Source organism: Hyperolius riggenbachi, chromosome 1 (assembly GCF_040937935.1).
Source record: "Hyperolius riggenbachi isolate aHypRig1 chromosome 1, aHypRig1.pri, whole genome shotgun sequence".
Lineage (NCBI taxonomy): Eukaryota > Metazoa > Chordata > Amphibia > Anura > Hyperoliidae > Hyperolius > Hyperolius riggenbachi.
The window spans coordinates 476,310,163-476,326,688 of NC_090646.1; the positions used below are offsets into that span (position 1 = coordinate 476,310,163).

At 43.2% G+C, this 16,526-nt stretch overlaps 1 protein-coding gene across 5 annotated transcripts in view; it reads right to left on the bottom strand.

Moving 5' to 3' along the window:
• SLC12A6 (solute carrier family 12 member 6) overlaps positions 1-16,526 on the bottom strand; it is an 88,705-nt gene that overhangs the window by 2,422 nt on the left and 69,757 nt on the right. For all 5 annotated transcript variants that reach the window (XM_068241329.1, XM_068241357.1, XM_068241338.1 and 2 more), the window contains 6 exons: positions 15,372-15,567; positions 14,670-14,839; positions 11,617-11,748; positions 8,114-8,221; positions 4,555-4,745; positions 803-936 (listed from right to left, as the gene is read on the bottom strand). In XM_068241329.1, coding sequence (XP_068097430.1) covers positions 803-936; positions 4,555-4,745; positions 8,114-8,221; positions 11,617-11,748; positions 14,670-14,839; positions 15,372-15,567 — 931 coding nt within the window. The remainder of the gene's footprint in view (positions 1-802; positions 937-4,554; positions 4,746-8,113; positions 8,222-11,616; positions 11,749-14,669; positions 14,840-15,371; positions 15,568-16,526) is intronic.

Here is a 16,526-nt window from a genome sequence, read left to right on the forward strand (position 1 = left end):
CTTGAATGAGCAGACTACCATTCCTCTGCAATGTTTTCTAAAATGTAGTTTTAGCTGTCCCCTTACCCAAAACTGTTAAGTAAAAGGCAAAATGTTACCATAAGGCTGGGTTTACACGGACTGTTTGTGATGTACTCACTGCTGTGCAGGAAGCACATCACTGGGATTCCAGTTAGTCCCTGTCACGCTCCCGTCGTACACTTACTGTGTCGCCCATTGACTTGCATTGCTGCACAATCAGTGTGGTAGGCAGGCTCGGATCATGCGGCAACGCACTGTAGACTTTGCGTCAGGAATACAGCGGTTTGGATACTTCCAGCAATTCCCGTCGCATCCCTTTTAAGTGTGCAAGTCTCCATAGACTTGCATTGCCATTGTGGTGGGGAAGCCCAATGTGGGGCGAAGAAAGCCTCAAGTGTATGATATGAGTGTACACTAATTTCTAAATTACAACTGCAGGATCTAATAATAACAATAATGTTAATAGTCTATTGGAGTTCAACCTAATATTTAAAACAGTACTGGTACCATTTCCATAACTAGCCTTATGCTTGAATATAATAAATAATTCCAATATTTGTGTAGCGCTTAGAGGACTTAAAGCACTTGCGAAGCAGCCACTAGAAAGCACTCAGGAGGCAATAGCTGTTATGGAATCTTGCCTGAGAACTCCTTACCAAATAGGTGCTGGATTCCTGAATAGGAAGAGCCAACATTTGAACCCTGGTCGAAGGTGTATATGACCCCAATTCCAAGCAAACCTGTACTCAAACACATACTCGTAGTCTTAATAAAAGGATACAGTTTTCATCACCCTGAGTGTTACGTGGAGGGCCAGGCATGTTCAGTAGTACCAGTTTAGCATCATGAGATTTATTGACAATGACCTCATTTAGTTTCACCGCTGTATGCATACGCCGCACATTAGACTGATCCCTATGAAATAGAAATGTTAACAGCTTAGATCATTTTAATAAGGGAGGGAGAGAAATAGAGGGTATGTGTATTTTTTTGTCAAGATAAATATGAAAATATTCAAATTCTGTTATTATATTTCACACGACCAATCTGCAATCAGCAAGTAGAGCAATCAAAAGAAAGACACTGGTGTCTCTTCACTCCCTGAAGTAATTCATATTAATACATAGAATGTAGGTAGTTGATTTACTTGTCTAACAGTTCTGTGGAAGTAGGCGGTCAGTGAGGCAGTGTCACATGACTCACAGTATAAAGCGTTTAGTTATGTGGCAGTAAATAAAAAGGCCATACACCTACTCAAATTTGCAGTGTCACTTGGTGTAATTGACAAATGCCAAGTATGCTGTACATTGGTAACGTCACAGTTATGTGATTGTCATGCAAAGTTTTTGGCAACAATGCTGCTTTATTGACAAGCTCCCCACAAAGTTTGAGGCAAGCTGACCATACAGGTATGACCTATCTCCCTCAATGTATACTGGAACTAGGCAGCAACATGAAAACTATTGAGTGACATTTAAAAAGAACCCAAGTCGGCAAAAAACAAACAAAAATCACAGCCTCTGGATCCTCCTGGAGACGACCATTGCTGCCCAGGCCCTCTTTATGATGGCGACTGTGGTCCTCCTCATGCACGAGTGCAGCCGTACTGTGCCTGTGCAGTAGTGTGGGGCAGCTTGTGTATGAGCGGCTTTGGCATACTGGGCAGGCATGGCTGTACTCTTGCAATTGCAGTGCAGCCTCACTCATACATAAGGAGGAGCAACGACACAATAACCTAAATCGACAAGCTCTTGTTGGATATTCCTGGGGTCCATGCGTGAGAATAGTGGGGCCAGGAGGACTGGGAAGCCTCTCTTTTTATATAAGTATCTCTATGCTGGTCTAGCCGCTATTTAATGCTGTGCTGTCAGACCCCAAACTACCAGAAGGAATATACAGTGGTTTGCAAAAGTATTCTGCCCCCTTGAAGTTTTCCACATTTTGTCATATTACTGCCACAAACATGAATCAATTTTATTGGAATTCCACATGAAAGACCAACACAAAGTGGTGTACACCTGAGAAGTGGAACGAAAATAATACATGATTCCAAACATTTTTTACAAACAAATAACTGCAAAGTGGGGTGTGCATAATTATTCAGCCCCCTTTGGTCTGAGTGCAGTCAGTTGCCCATAGACATTGCCTGATGAGTGCTAATGACTAAATAGAGTGCACCTGTGTAATCTAATGTCAGTACAAATACAGCTGCTCTGTGACGGCCTCAGAGGTTGTCTAAGAGAATATTGGGAGCAACAATACAGTGAAGTCCAAAGAACACACCAGACAGGTCAGGGATCAAGTAATTGAGAAATTTAAAGCAGGCTTAGCCGACAAAAATATTTCCAAAGCCTTGAAAATCCCACAGAGCACTGTTTAAGCGATCATTCATAAATGGAAGGAGTATGGCACAACTGTAAACCTGTTTGCTGCACAGAAGAAAAAAAGGGATGTGTGCTCAGACCAGTCAACTCCTGACTAAATACTGGCTGCCTCAAGTCATCTGACTAATTAAAATGGCAAAGCGTATGCAAATTGCACTCGCCCACCAGAATATGCAGGATCTACCTATCCACCTAACTTCCTGAAGGAGTTGGCCCACGCAAAATTCTGCATCTCAACAGGGGTGCCGCGTGTAGGCCTCCTTGTACCCCCAAGAAATGAAGGGCAGCGCAGACACCCCCACAAGGCATCCACTGCCCGGGAGCGCTGCAACTGCCCCCCATGGGAGGGGGGAGCGAGAGAGCATGGCCAGCACCCCCCAGACATGGCCTGTGTCCAGGGGGGACCACCCACGCTGCCCCCCCAAAGGATAGATTCCCTACCTTTGCGAATTTACTCACCTGTGGTGCCATTTGCATGGTTTGGGAGCGAACACACCAATGGTGAGGTGAGGGGGGGGGGGGGCGGGGCGCAGACAAGCCCCCCAAGCGCTGCCACCGCTGGGCAAGCCCATCCGCACCCCGCCCCCCCCCCCCCCACAACACCCCGTGAAGGAAGAAACACAATTGTTTGCTGCACAGAAGAAAAAAAGGGATGTGTGCTCAGACCAGTCAACTCCTGACTAAATACTGGCTGCCTCAAGTCATCTGACTAATTAAAATGGCAAAGGCAGTTGCAGCGCTCCTGGGCAGTGGATGCCTTGTGGGGGTGTCTGCGCTGCCCTTCATTTCTTGGGGGTACAAGGAGGCCTACACGCGGCACCCCTGTTGAGATGCAGAATTTTGCGTGGGCCAACTCCTGCAGGAAGTTAGGTGGATAGGTAGATCATGCATATTCTGGTGGGCGAGTGCAATTTGCATACGCTTTGCCATTTTAATTAGTCAGATGACTTGAGGCAGCCAGTATTTAGTCAGGAGTTGACTGGTCTGAGCACACATCCCTTTTTTTCTTCTGTGCAGCAAACAACTGTAAACCTACCAAGACAAGGCCGTCCACCTAAACTAACAGGCTGAACAAGGAGAGCGCTGATCAGGAATGCAGTCAAGAGGCCCATGGTGACTCTGGACGAGCTGCAGAGATCTACAGCTCAGGTGGGGGAATCTGTCCATAGGACAACTAATAGTCGTGCACTGCACAAAGTTGGCCTTTATGGAAGAGTGGCAAGAAGAAAGCCAATAGTTAACAGAAAAGCATGTGGGGGACACAGCAAACATGTGGAAGAAGGTGCTCTGGTCAGATGAGACTAAAATTGAACTTTTTGGCCAAAATGCAAAACGCTATTTGTGTCAGAAAACTAACACTGTACATCACTCTGAACACACCATCCCCACTGTCAAATATGGTGGTGGCAGCATCATGCTCTGGGGGTGCTTCTCTTCAGCAGGGACAGGGAAGCTGGTCAGAGTTGATGGGAAGATGGATGGAGCCAAATACAGGGCAATCTGGGAAGAAAACCTCTTGGAGTCTGCAAAAGACTTGAGACTAGGGTGGAGGTTCACCTTCCAGCAGGACAACCACCCTAAACATAAAGCCAGGGCAACAATGGAATGGTTTAAAACAAAACATATCCATGTGTTAGAATGGCCCAGTCAAAGTCCAGATCTAAATCCAATCGAGAATCTGTGGCAAGATCTGAAAAATGCTGTTTACAAATGCTGTCCATCTAATCTGACTGATCTGGAGCTGTTTTGCATTGAAGAATGGGCAAGGATTTCAGTCTCTAGATGTGCAAAGCTGGTAGAGACATACCGTAAAAAACTGGCAGCTGTAATTGCAGCAAAAGGTGGTTCTATAAAGTATTGACTCAGGGGGCTGAATAATTACGCACACCCAACTTTGCAGTTATTTATTTGTAAAAAATGTTTGGAATGATGTATGATTTTCGTTCTACTTCTCACGTGTACACCACTTTGTATTGGTCTTTCAATTGGAATTCCAATAAAATTGATTCATGTTTGTGGCAGTAATATGACAAAATGTGGAAAACTTCAAGGGGGCCGAATACTTTTGCAAACCACTGTATATTGATGCTCACATGTAAGAGAAGCTTATATGAGGCTACACTGTAAGAACTAGCATTGTTGTACTCACGGGCGCATGCTGAGCAAGTCCTGGAAGCTGGGCATTGCATTGCTTTGGGCTGCGCGCAGGGCATGCACAGCATGGTGTTTATCCTTGGTCCATGTCATGTGCACTCTTTCTGGGACAGCATCGGTGTCGTCGTCATCATCAGAGCCCACACTGGTCAGACGTATTGAATTCCTGTCCTTCACTAGCTGCGCCTAAACAAAGAAAACAGAAGGCAAACTTGCAGGTTTACCCTATATTCATATGTATAGTCTTTATTTTCTGAGCTAAAAGCAAATGGTGCAAATATTTGTAGCAGCACAGAAAATCAGAGCGTTTTGGGTCCCCAACACACGTTTTTTACGTTTAAAAACCGCTCCCATTGACTTAGATTAAAATGGTGGTAAAATCGCAGCAATCGCAATTTTTTAGAAAAAAAAGGTGATTGCTGAAATTTTACCACGATTGTAATGCAAATCAACGAAAGTGTTTTTTAAAAAACAAAAATGACCCGCAAAATGCTCTCCAGTGTGTCAGGGCCCTTAGTTTAAAACTGATCAAAACTAGTTTTAGGCCTTTTTCATATGGGAATCTGACAATGGTGAATCCATCTATATGAAAAAGGCCTTATTGCGCAGATTGAAATTTAAATCCCTAGTTCACTCTTCCAAATTTGTCATTCTCAGTAAAGGTTAATACATAATTATATAAGTAGACAACCTTCAAATTTGATGTAGCCACTACATAGAAAGTCACTTTGGAAAAGTCAAGTCATGTGACCCAGAGACCCTTCCTGCAAGCATGGAGCCAGAAGCAGAATGGGTGTTCTCTAGCTACTGAACAGCTGTCACTAAGCAGCTTCTATCTCTGCTACTGCCCAAGTATTTTTGTGTCCATCACAAGAGCTGGCAAAGTACAGACATGCAATGCACAAAACACAGTGCACTGCTACTTAATGCAAATTTGTTTTCATGGACATTAAAGAACGTGAAGCTGACCTAAGGGATTTAAACACTAATCTAGCTTCTCTAGCCTCATTAAAGACGTCACTCCTGAATAATAATGTGTAGGTCTCATGCATGAAAAGAACAGAAATACAAATACTTTCTGTACAGAACATACATACTGTCACTGAAAACCCCCATTAAGAAACGGATCTACACAGCTTTAACAATATAACATAACAAAAACAATACTTTTAGACTAATAGGATACAAAGGGATTATACCACCCTAAGTTAATTACCGGTGACGCAAGTGCTGTATGTGGTGGAGGATGGTCATTAGTGAACCGGAGCTGATGTTAGTGACCCCCTGGTTAAGTTGATAAGAACCTCTCTGTAGCACACTGAGATATATCAAGCTATATATCAAGCTAATAGTTGGTTGCTCTTATCACACAGCAGGGTCCATTCCTGCAGCAACACTCACATACATCAGCATAATCAATAGTAACCACATTCTTGGTTCACAACTTTCAGAAAGCACATAATCTCTATCAAAAAGCACCTCTCAAGCACTGCATCAGTATCACATCATTATAACATCAAGTATGAGATCAAATTACAGGCAATTTAATCAGGGCAATACAGGCAATTTATGAACGGAAGCTGAGGCATTAACAATAGACTCTGCATTCACACCTTCAACATGTCCAACTCTTAACTGAAATAGGTCTACCACAGGCCTAGTCATTAACATGGGAGTATATATAATATTATATTTCTACCTTATGAGCCACATTGGGATTATGACGGTTCCTGCCAGTTGAAATTTACATTCTAGTAAATGTATTTAGATGTGTATTCTTCCTATGCAATTTTACAGTCAATTTTCAGGGTTCATTAGCAAAAGAACAATACAAGGAATGGCTGAAATTGCTTAGCCTTTACACCAGAAAAAAAGCATGTTTTCTCCCCTTTAGTGAAATTCCATTTGTACATGCTTCATAACTACTAAATGCATGTGCAATGCAGAAATCTCAAATTAATGTCTTGTATTGCCAGTGCTGAGTTAGAAACGTACTAAATGGCTTACCATATAAAATAGAAGTAAGCCTAGAATTTCCAAGTATAACTACTGTACTTACAAAGTCAAGTACAGTTATTCACCTGCCTTCTGAAGTACTCCCTGAAGATAAGTACCAACTGGAAAACTGCAAAACACCACAACCACAACTGCAGCTGGGCTTGTCATGCAGAGAACTTACAGTCACCATCTTCCCCACCAAGTCTGGTTATCAATGCGTGTGTGCAGCATTGTGGGATTGGCTCAGGGGGTTTCTGGGATGTACTGCAGGGGCTAAGTTAGAGGGCAAAGTCAGCCTGTCACCTGGCTTTACCTATGGGAGGGAGGTGTGGTTCAGGGACAGTGGTGTCCTACAAACAGTGAGATGGAGTTTAAGAGGCATAGAGAGGCAATGTGGTCTACTAGAAGGGGTAGAAGGGGAGGTTTGTAGGACAGGGGCCCTCCACTATCTTAGCTGATAGCACTGCTGCATGCATTTTTGGCAAAACACAGTTCCAACCATTTATTGTGATGAATGAGATAAGCAGTGCAATGCACGGCAACACAGATGGTGTGTGATCACTGCGTTGCTTTCACACGGCCATATGTGTTTCCAAAAAGGCCTAATTGTACGAACCTGTGAAATGTAGGTTTCCACAAAAACAATCATGAAAGCGAAAAGCCAATCTAAGCTGCAAAATTTATTTCAAGTGAAAAGCTAACTCACCGCTAATATCTATACTGTACTGGCCAAACATTCATGTACAACAGTAGTGTACAACAGTAGTGTACAACAGTAGTTGTTCATGTACAACAGTAGTTGTTCATGTACAACAGTAGTTGAAAGGAACCACTAATAACACTCATGTGACAAACATCATAATTTGTATCTGCATATATACTGGGTATGAAATAACCAGCAATGTTAGTGTAAGAGCCAATTATGGCTAGATTATATATTCTGACAACGTGCGGAAGAATCAAAAATGTTCTACCTCTTACTTCAGTCTGTGACCCTACTTTGGAGGATTCTACTCACTCCTAAAGAAAGGGTGAGATTACAAATGCCTTATGCTGGATACACACGGTGCGTTCCCGCACTCGATGCACCGCTCGATTTCCGGTTGCTCGATTATTTCCGAGTGCATTTCAATGATTGTTAGGTCGATTCACAAGCAAAGTATGCCAAATCGACCTAACAATCCATCGAAACGCGTATCGGACATGTTGGAAATAATCGAGTCGGCGCGAATCGAGTGGCACATCGAGTGCGGGAACGTACCGTATGTATCCAGCATAACGTCTTCTGTAATCATCCACTCTCAGTTACCAAGGGGTTAAGCACTGTTAGCAATTCTAATCTGGCCTTTCACAGATAAGCCTCTGAAATGAAAGAAAAACACTTTGGCTTGTCATTGAGTGTAATGTAATTTGTTTAGATTATATCCACATTTTATTAAGCAATTTGAGGATAGGCTGCATAGATGCTGGAAACCGAATGCAACAAAATGAATATCGTATTTCATCCTAATTTCATTATTTTCCTATAATGGGCCAAAGCATAAAAGCACACGTACCTCTCGTTCCCGGTCTGTCTTTGAAAGGCGCATTTGCCTCAGCATCTGCGATCTTTGTTCCATCATGAGTGTGCGCTCATAAGTGTAAGCAGATATATCACTGTCATGCTGCACAAGGCAAAAGGTCAAATCAGTTCAGACATTCTTCTTAATTACTGCTACAAAATATAAAAATACATTTTCAAAAACATACGATGTATAAATAATAATAACAGATTTCAGATGAAAACGGTTTAAGAAAAGCTGAAGCTGGACAGAGAACTTTTATTACTTAGAGCAGAGGTCCCCAAACTGGGGGCCGCGGCCCCCTGGTGGTCCGTGGGCAAATTTCTGGGGGGCCGCGGCGGATCTGGCCTTTCTCCCTCTCCTCCCCGCGGCCGCCGCTCCTGTTAGCTTATGAGCGGGTGGCCGCTTCCTCCCTTATATTCCCCAATCCCATAGCGGCTAGCCCTTCTCCTCTTTGCAGCATTTATTACAGCAGCGCTTTCTGTGCGACTGCTGTAAGGAGAGGAGGCGGGGCAGCGGTTCCCATGGTAACGGCGATCGCAGCTACAGGAAGCCGCTGCCCTGCTTCCTTCTCTTCCTTACAGCAGCCACGCGGGAAGCGGTGCTGTATTAGGAGATGCTGCAACCGAGGACAGGAGCGCCTGGGGGAATATAAGGAAGAAAGCAACCGCCTGCTCATAAGGTAACAGGAGCGCAGGGAGAGGGCACCTCTCCTACCTACACTGGGGCAGTTTTACTGGGGTAACTACTGGCTACACTGGGCTAACTGTACTGGCTACACTGGGCTAACTGTACTTGCTATACTGGGCTAACTGTACTTGCTATACTGGGCTAACTGTACTAGCTATACTGGGCTAACTGTACTTGCTATACTGGGCTAACTGTACTTGCTATACTGGGCTAACTGTACTTGCTATACTGGGCTAACTGTACTTGCTATACAGTGGTAACTGTACTTGCTATACTGGGCTAACTATACTATCTATACTGTGGTAACTGTACTAGCTATACTGTGGTAACTGTACTAGCTATACTGGGCCAACTGTACTAGCTATACTGGGCGAACTGTACTAGCTATACTGGGCTAACTGTACTTGCTATACTGGGCTAACTGCCGCCGTCACTAGCCACGCCCCTCCAACCCCTGCCCCGGGGGCCCCGGAGAAAATTTTGGTCAGTATAGTGGGCCCCGGGCTCAAAAAGGTTGGGGACCCCTGACTTAGAGGACTCATAAGGCTGGGCGCCCATGTGTGTTTGCAAATTGCTCTCAAAATGCTGAGAAAAATTTGCACTGATTTCCAGAGCGATTAAGAGGAAAGCGATTTTGAGACCTGTTTTCATCTATTAAACTCTTGGAAAATGCTGCAGGACCTGCAATTGCGATTTCGGCAAATCCTGTGGGCTCAACTCCATTAACGTTCATTAGCCTAGCTAAAAACGCTCTAGTGGGCCCTAACTCTAAAAGAATATTTGTGGATACCATATCCTTCGTAATAGGTTTCATCTACAAGAGTCAAGGTGTGTATTGTAGTCCCTGAGGTGATCTGCAGATCTCTGTTGGTTTAATTTCATTTGCAGCCTAGGAGTGCTGTCAATTGTTTGCTATCTTTTGGAAAAGAAAAAATGTGTATACCATTTAGCAGCACCAAGTAAGAATTATGTTTTTACATTTAGGCTAGTGGTTAGGCCTCTTCAATGAGAGTACATCATCGCTGTGGAAGAGCCTAATATGGAATAATTTGTGCACATATTATTTTGCTGAAGCAAGCACTCTCCTTAGCTGTATCGGTTTCGAATGGAAGTTGTGTAATTTGCCCATTTTGCGAGCTCTGCACATCTATGCAGGTAGTTAATTCGGGTGCAGCCTCTGGAAGCGCTGCCAATGTCTCCTGCTGCTCATCTACAAGAGTGCCTGGTTTTCCACCCCACACTTTTATTCCAGTCTTCTGCACACATTGATAGAGAGTCTTTGTCACATGTTATATATGTCAGCAGCACTGTGCACTACAGCAGCTAAACATCTAATTAAAGTGTTTTAATAGCTCCATCCAGATTCCAAAGGTGTTAAAATTATGAAAGTTGGTAAGTATGTGCAGAATAATACATAAATATCCCAGATTGTATTTATAATGAGTAGGTAAAAATTACACCTAAAAAAATCCTCCCAACTAACAGATAGCATGATGTGCACTTGTTCACAGGATCAAGATCTACAGTATGTATGACAAATTTTCTGTTCAATGATAAAATGACAAAATTTAAAATGGTAGCTAGGATCCAGGTGATGTTCACAGATGCTGTAAACCTGTCCTATTTTTGATCTTGGTTTCAATCTATCAGAGCTGGTTCATTTACCAGTCTTTAGAGCCTTTTTCCACTGCAAATCATGTTTCCAAATGTGCCAAAATCCTGATTTCAATTTGCAGCATTTTTGTGCAAGCATCGTTAACTACAGCACAATGCAATTTTCGGAAAATGAAAGGTGGGGCGATACACTGCATAGGTGAAGTACCGTGCTTGCTATGCAATCTTTGTGCATTCTCAGTCGACAACCTAAATGCAATATCAGAAACAATGCAGCAAGCACTGTGATTATGTTAAGACAAAAATAGCATCACGCCCGTTTGCTGCAGTGGTAAATGGGCACCAGGATTACAGTAACAAGTACAGTGCCCTGCTATTTGCTAAATGCCATAAAAATTTGTCCAGTCCAATTTTAAAGAGAAACTCCGACCAAGAATTGAACTTTATCCCAATCAGTACTTGATACCCCCTTTTACATGAGAAATCTATTCCTTTTCACAAACAGACCATCAGGGGTGAACACGCTGAAATCAGCGCAGAAGACTTGGGCGCAGCCGGCGCCACCATAGGCCTTAATAGGAATTATGGCTATAGCAGCGCACAGGGAGCAACTTCGGCGCCGTCAGAAGACGGAGCTGAAGTTACTTTTAAAACATAAAAATTAGCAATTGCTGGAAGCCGAATTATTTCATTCCCCACTATCCATGGCGGCCTGGAGGGGGAATAGTATTTAATACGGCCGGGAACTTGTGCAGCAGCAGGATCAGCCATATACCGGCTGAATCCTGCGCCCAAGTCTCCTGGGCCGTTCTCTCTCGTACGCATCAGGGGGCGCTGTATGGCTGATATTGTGGTGAAACCCATCCCACAAAGAAATTCTGAGTACGTACGTACGGAAGTTTCCTGACTGTGAACCCTGTTGCATTGTGGGAAATAGCTGTTTACAGCTGTTTCCATCTGCCAAAATAGCAAGCAGCGGCTACATCACTTGCCAGCAGTAAAAATGTCACCATGTGACAAATGTCAGAATATAAATCAGGGATTTAAAATATTTTACAATGGGCAAACACTAAATCATTTATACATAATTATTGTAAAAATGAAGCACTTTTTTATTACATCATTTTCACTAGAGTTCCTCTTTAAGATCAAAAGGGTTCTCAGTGTTTTTTCTTTCATATCTTCGTACTCACCATTTCTACCACCTCTACGTCAGCCTGAATGCGTAGATGGTATAAGAACGTGGCTAAATCTTTCTTCATCTGAATGCTGTTATCTTCCATTTGAGCCACTGTGAAGATACGCATCTTGCATTTACGCCACACCTACAGAAATCAAACCAAAGAAGTACATAAATGAAACATCAAATTCTGTGTTTATGTCTATGAAGGTACTGGGTATTTTTTTTTTGAATACTAAAAATAGGCATTTACCGTAGTTCTGCCACTGTTTGCATGGCAGAAATGGCACTTACGGTAACCCTTTATTAGCCTTGACAGCCACAGTCTAGTAACGTTTAACCTCTTCTCTGCTTGCAAAGAAAAAATAATAATAAATTTAGGACTCAATCCCATCTTTGCCTGCAGTCATTGTACTGTACAATTTCCTGTGTGTTCTATGATGGTGTGAGTCACCAAAAGTCATAATTTAGTAACCCCTTAAATTATAAGCTTATTTGGAAGGGCCCTCCTCCCCGTGTGCTCTTCTCCGCCACCATATAGAATTGGTGAATAATCTGCTATACTTATCCGTACATTGCAATCTGTGCACCATTGTTTAGTGTTGCATTAATATTTTGTGTACCATTTTTGAATGCTGTCCTGTCCCTGTGCAACATTTTTAACCAGTTCCGGATCTCTGGTACGTATATATTATATATATGCCCCTGAAAACTTCACTTGCGGATCAGGCGTGTAGATATGTGTACTTCTGTGTTTTCATCACCGCGGGTGCCAGCTGGCAAACAGTGCCTTCCTGTCGCTGTCCTGCGATCAGTGAGTGGGCACGTGTTCGCAAAGCCGATCAAAGTATCAAATGATCACCGGTATCCGCGAGATGCCTGTGGTCATTCACAAAGTGAACGTAAAACACATACACAACACATCCCGGGTACTGTTCATAGTACACAGGATTAAGTGTGGGACATCTAGTGGTCAACAAGTAAAAACACATTCACATACACTAAAATACATTACAAAATAAACCCCCCATTAGTTATTAACTCCTTCAACCCCCTTCCCCCATAGTCCACAGTTACCAAAATAGAAAAATAATTTGTACAAAAAATAAAAACAAAATAAAACAGTGACAGAATTAAAAAAACAAAACAAAAACATAAATAGTTACCATAGGGACTTAATATGCATGTCATAAGAGTATATTACTATTAGTTTTGCAAATAAGGGCTTGTAATTACTGATATAGTATAAATAAACACAAAACGGAAAAAATACACCTTTATTTTAAAATAAAATATTGTCACCATACATTGTATGGTGGGGCAAATTATATTGGGGCAAATAAAATGTGTGGAGTTTAGCTACAGTCGCACATTTTAAAACTATAATGGTTGAAAACTGAGAAATGATTTCTTACAATTTATTTCCTTATTACTCCCTTTACTGCAAATTAAATAAATTAATTCTTAGCGCCCCCCCCCCCCCAAAAAAAAAAACAGAGAAGGCCTGGTTTGTGGTTAAAAAAAACCCACAAACAATATATACCGTATTTTCCGCCGTTGAAGACTCTCCGGAATATAAGACGCGTCAAGGTTTAGAGGGCAAAAATCTGGGGAAAAAATATATGTATACTAAACCTGGCGTGTCCATATTCCAGGAGCGTCTTGTACAAGTTCTCCCCCAAATGGTGTCCCTTATAGGTCCCCATGTCTCCATTATGTACCCTCCTGTGCCCATTATATGCCCTCCTGTGTCCATTATGTGCCCTCCTCTGTTCCTATTTCCTGGTGCCAAGTGGGTGGCCGCTCTCTCCCAGTGTCTATGTTCCCCTTTGCAAGTGTAAAAGGGGTTCAGGCAGCCTGATCACATACCGCATGGCCGCCGCAATTTCAGGCATCTGTCTCCAGTATAATGCTGCTGGGTCTTCTCTTCTCTCCGCTCCCCTCGTGGCTGCCTCTATTGACAGGCTCATACTGATGACGTGATTAAAACGAGCCTGTCAATAGAGGCAGCCGTGCACAGAGGATAGGTCTGCAATCCTTGCGGCCATGCGGTATGGAAGCTGGCTGCCCGATACATTACATGTGCATGAGGGGAGCGGAGATACGAGAGAGGAGAAGACCCAGCAGCATTATACTGGAGACAGATGCCTGAAATTGCGGTGGCCATGCGGTATGTGATCAGGCTGCCTGAACCCCGTTACACTTGCGAAGGGGAACATAGACACTGGGAGAGAACGGCTAGCGGGCACACACAGGCAGGGAATCCCCGACATGGCGGCGGTTCGTATTGGCGGGTGTTCGGAGGTCAGGGATTCCCTGCCTTTGCCGTATAAGACGCAGGGACTTTTTTCTCCCTGAGAAAAAAAGTGTGTCTTATATGGCGGAAAATACGGTTGATCATTTCAGTGTGATACGTAGTGATAAAGTTATTGGCAAATGAATAGGAGGAGCGTGAAATGTGAAAATTCCTGTGGATTTTAAGTGGAAATAACCTGTGGTAGGGAAGTGGTTAATGTTGTAATGTCTCCCCATCTAAGCACTCCTTTTGAATGAGGCACACCTCAGGCCCTGCTCCCACATAACTCTTACATTAATAATGGAGTCACTGCCTATACGGTACTTGGTTGCACCACCCACTTTATGTAGCTACTTGATCAAATATTCTCCCCACTTTATCTAGTCCTCCTCCTCTCCCCAACACTTCTTCATGTTAGATTTTACCAACTTATGTTCATTCCCTGCTGTACAATCATATTGTACATGCAAATGTCTGCTTTGTTTGAAGCTGAAAGTCTCTAATTAAATTCTCTAAAGCAGTGCCTCTTCTCTATACTATACTATATACTATATATAGGGCAACTCCTGCTTTGTTTAGTTTTAACCACCAGTAGTCACCTGGAAAACTATACCTACATTTTTAAGTACAATTATTATTTAACCTGCTCTTCCATTATAAATGTCTAACCAAAATGTGCATGTGCTCAACAAGCACAGTTCTGATGATAAATATTAGTGTAAATCAATCAGTGGAGTGATGAGAATCAGGTGGTGTGATAATGTTTTCACCTTATGCTGCTTGATGAGGAAAGGCAGCAGCATCAGCATTCCACCATCATGTACAATCCACCAAACGTCTATGTTGCCCTCAGCTAGTATCTCCCGTGATCCAGGAAACAGAGATACATTCTTTGCTACAAGCAAGGCAAGGCGTGCTGCAGTTGTCACACGGACAGTGGCTAAAAGAACAGACAAAGGAAGATGCACAAATTTCAGTAGACAGTAAACTTAACTTCCCTGGCAGTATAATTGTTTCTGGATTTTATTGTCTAAAAGCAGTGCAATTTTTTGCACGCTTTTTGACCCTAAAGATGGGGAAAAATTCATGCTGCTAGAGAGCCTGCAGCAGCCCCAGCACTCACTCACCTCCTTGGGATCCAGCGCTGCAGTTCTCCTTCCATCCTCCGGGTGGCCTCCCTCCATCCTCCGGGTGGCGCTGTGACCCTGTAGTGAGCTCGCAAGCTGACGTCATGATGACTCTCAATCTCACCAGAGGAATTCAGGGCCTCTGAGGACAGGAAGGAGAATGGCTGCCAGCATCTGGATCCCGCAGTAGGTGAGTTAAAACGACCACTGCGCACTATACTCTACACAAACCTCCCAGTGGCAACCCCGGTCAGGCTCGGGGTTACAGATCCTGGCTTCTTTTTTTCCACCCTGAGTCTGACTCGGGGTTACTGCTAGAGAGGTTAATAGTTAATTAGAGCGTACCTATGAATGTCTTCCATGCCCTAGAGTCATCACTCTGCCTCCAGCTGCTTGGCCAGCCCATTATTACAGTGTTGTGTCTCATTCCTCCCAGGCCACCAGACTGGATGAGATGAGACAGGCCTTCCTTTTTCTTTTGGGCAACCACCACCTGGCAGAAGCCTTTTACTCGTTCTTGTTCCATCAGTTGTTTCAGTGCCTGCAAAATACCAGAGTTCATCATGTACAAAAGACCAACATTCAAGAGCTTTGTAGTATAGAATAGTCTACAGTCCCCAACTTGAAAACATCAACATATAACATGGATCAAACAACCTCTAACTAGCTAATGATCAAGGTGTGCAGTGCCTATAAATGGCACTGACTGGCTTATAGAGGTTGTGAATGTGCATGTTCCTATTATAGACAGAGATGTGCTACCAGTCTACATAACCTACAGACGAGCTGGGATGTGTATACGTCTTATGCTACTACAAACAGGTGTGTGCCGTGTTTATGCATTCTTCTGTGTCAGTTGGGAAGTAAATGTAAGAGGTATGCTGTGTGTGTACATAACCTCTCACTGACAAAGATAAACAATGTTTGCACATAACTCATTATCAGAGGGGTGCCGCATGTGTAACCAATCCTGCCATAGAAAGAATTGTATATATACTCCCATCAGTAAAATAAGAAAAACAAAAAATATACTTCAGCTTACTTAGTAGTGATCTTGAAAACATTCTGTAGGTCTGTCATTCAAGGGCCCAGTAAGATAGGTTTCAGCTGTTTCCCCCCCTTCAGTCTTCAGACTGGCATGGAAGAGAACCTAGTCCTGTTGCCTGCAGATATGCTATGTCTGTAGATGCCAACATCAATAACAGAGGCGGTTGTACATTACCCAGGTGATTGACAAAGGTGTACTATGGGAGTATGGTGCCCAGTTACTGACAAAGGTGTATTATGTGTGCACATGACTAAGTTACTGAAAGAGGCACACTAGGTGTATACGTGGCCAAGTTACTGATGGAGACACACTAGGTGTATACGTGGCCAAGTTACTGACGAAGGCAAACTATGTGCGTACATGACCAAGTTACTGACAGAGGCACTGTGACGAACATTACGGAAAGTCGTGTGCGTAATCGCAACGATTTTCGTATGGTCCAGCCATTACTG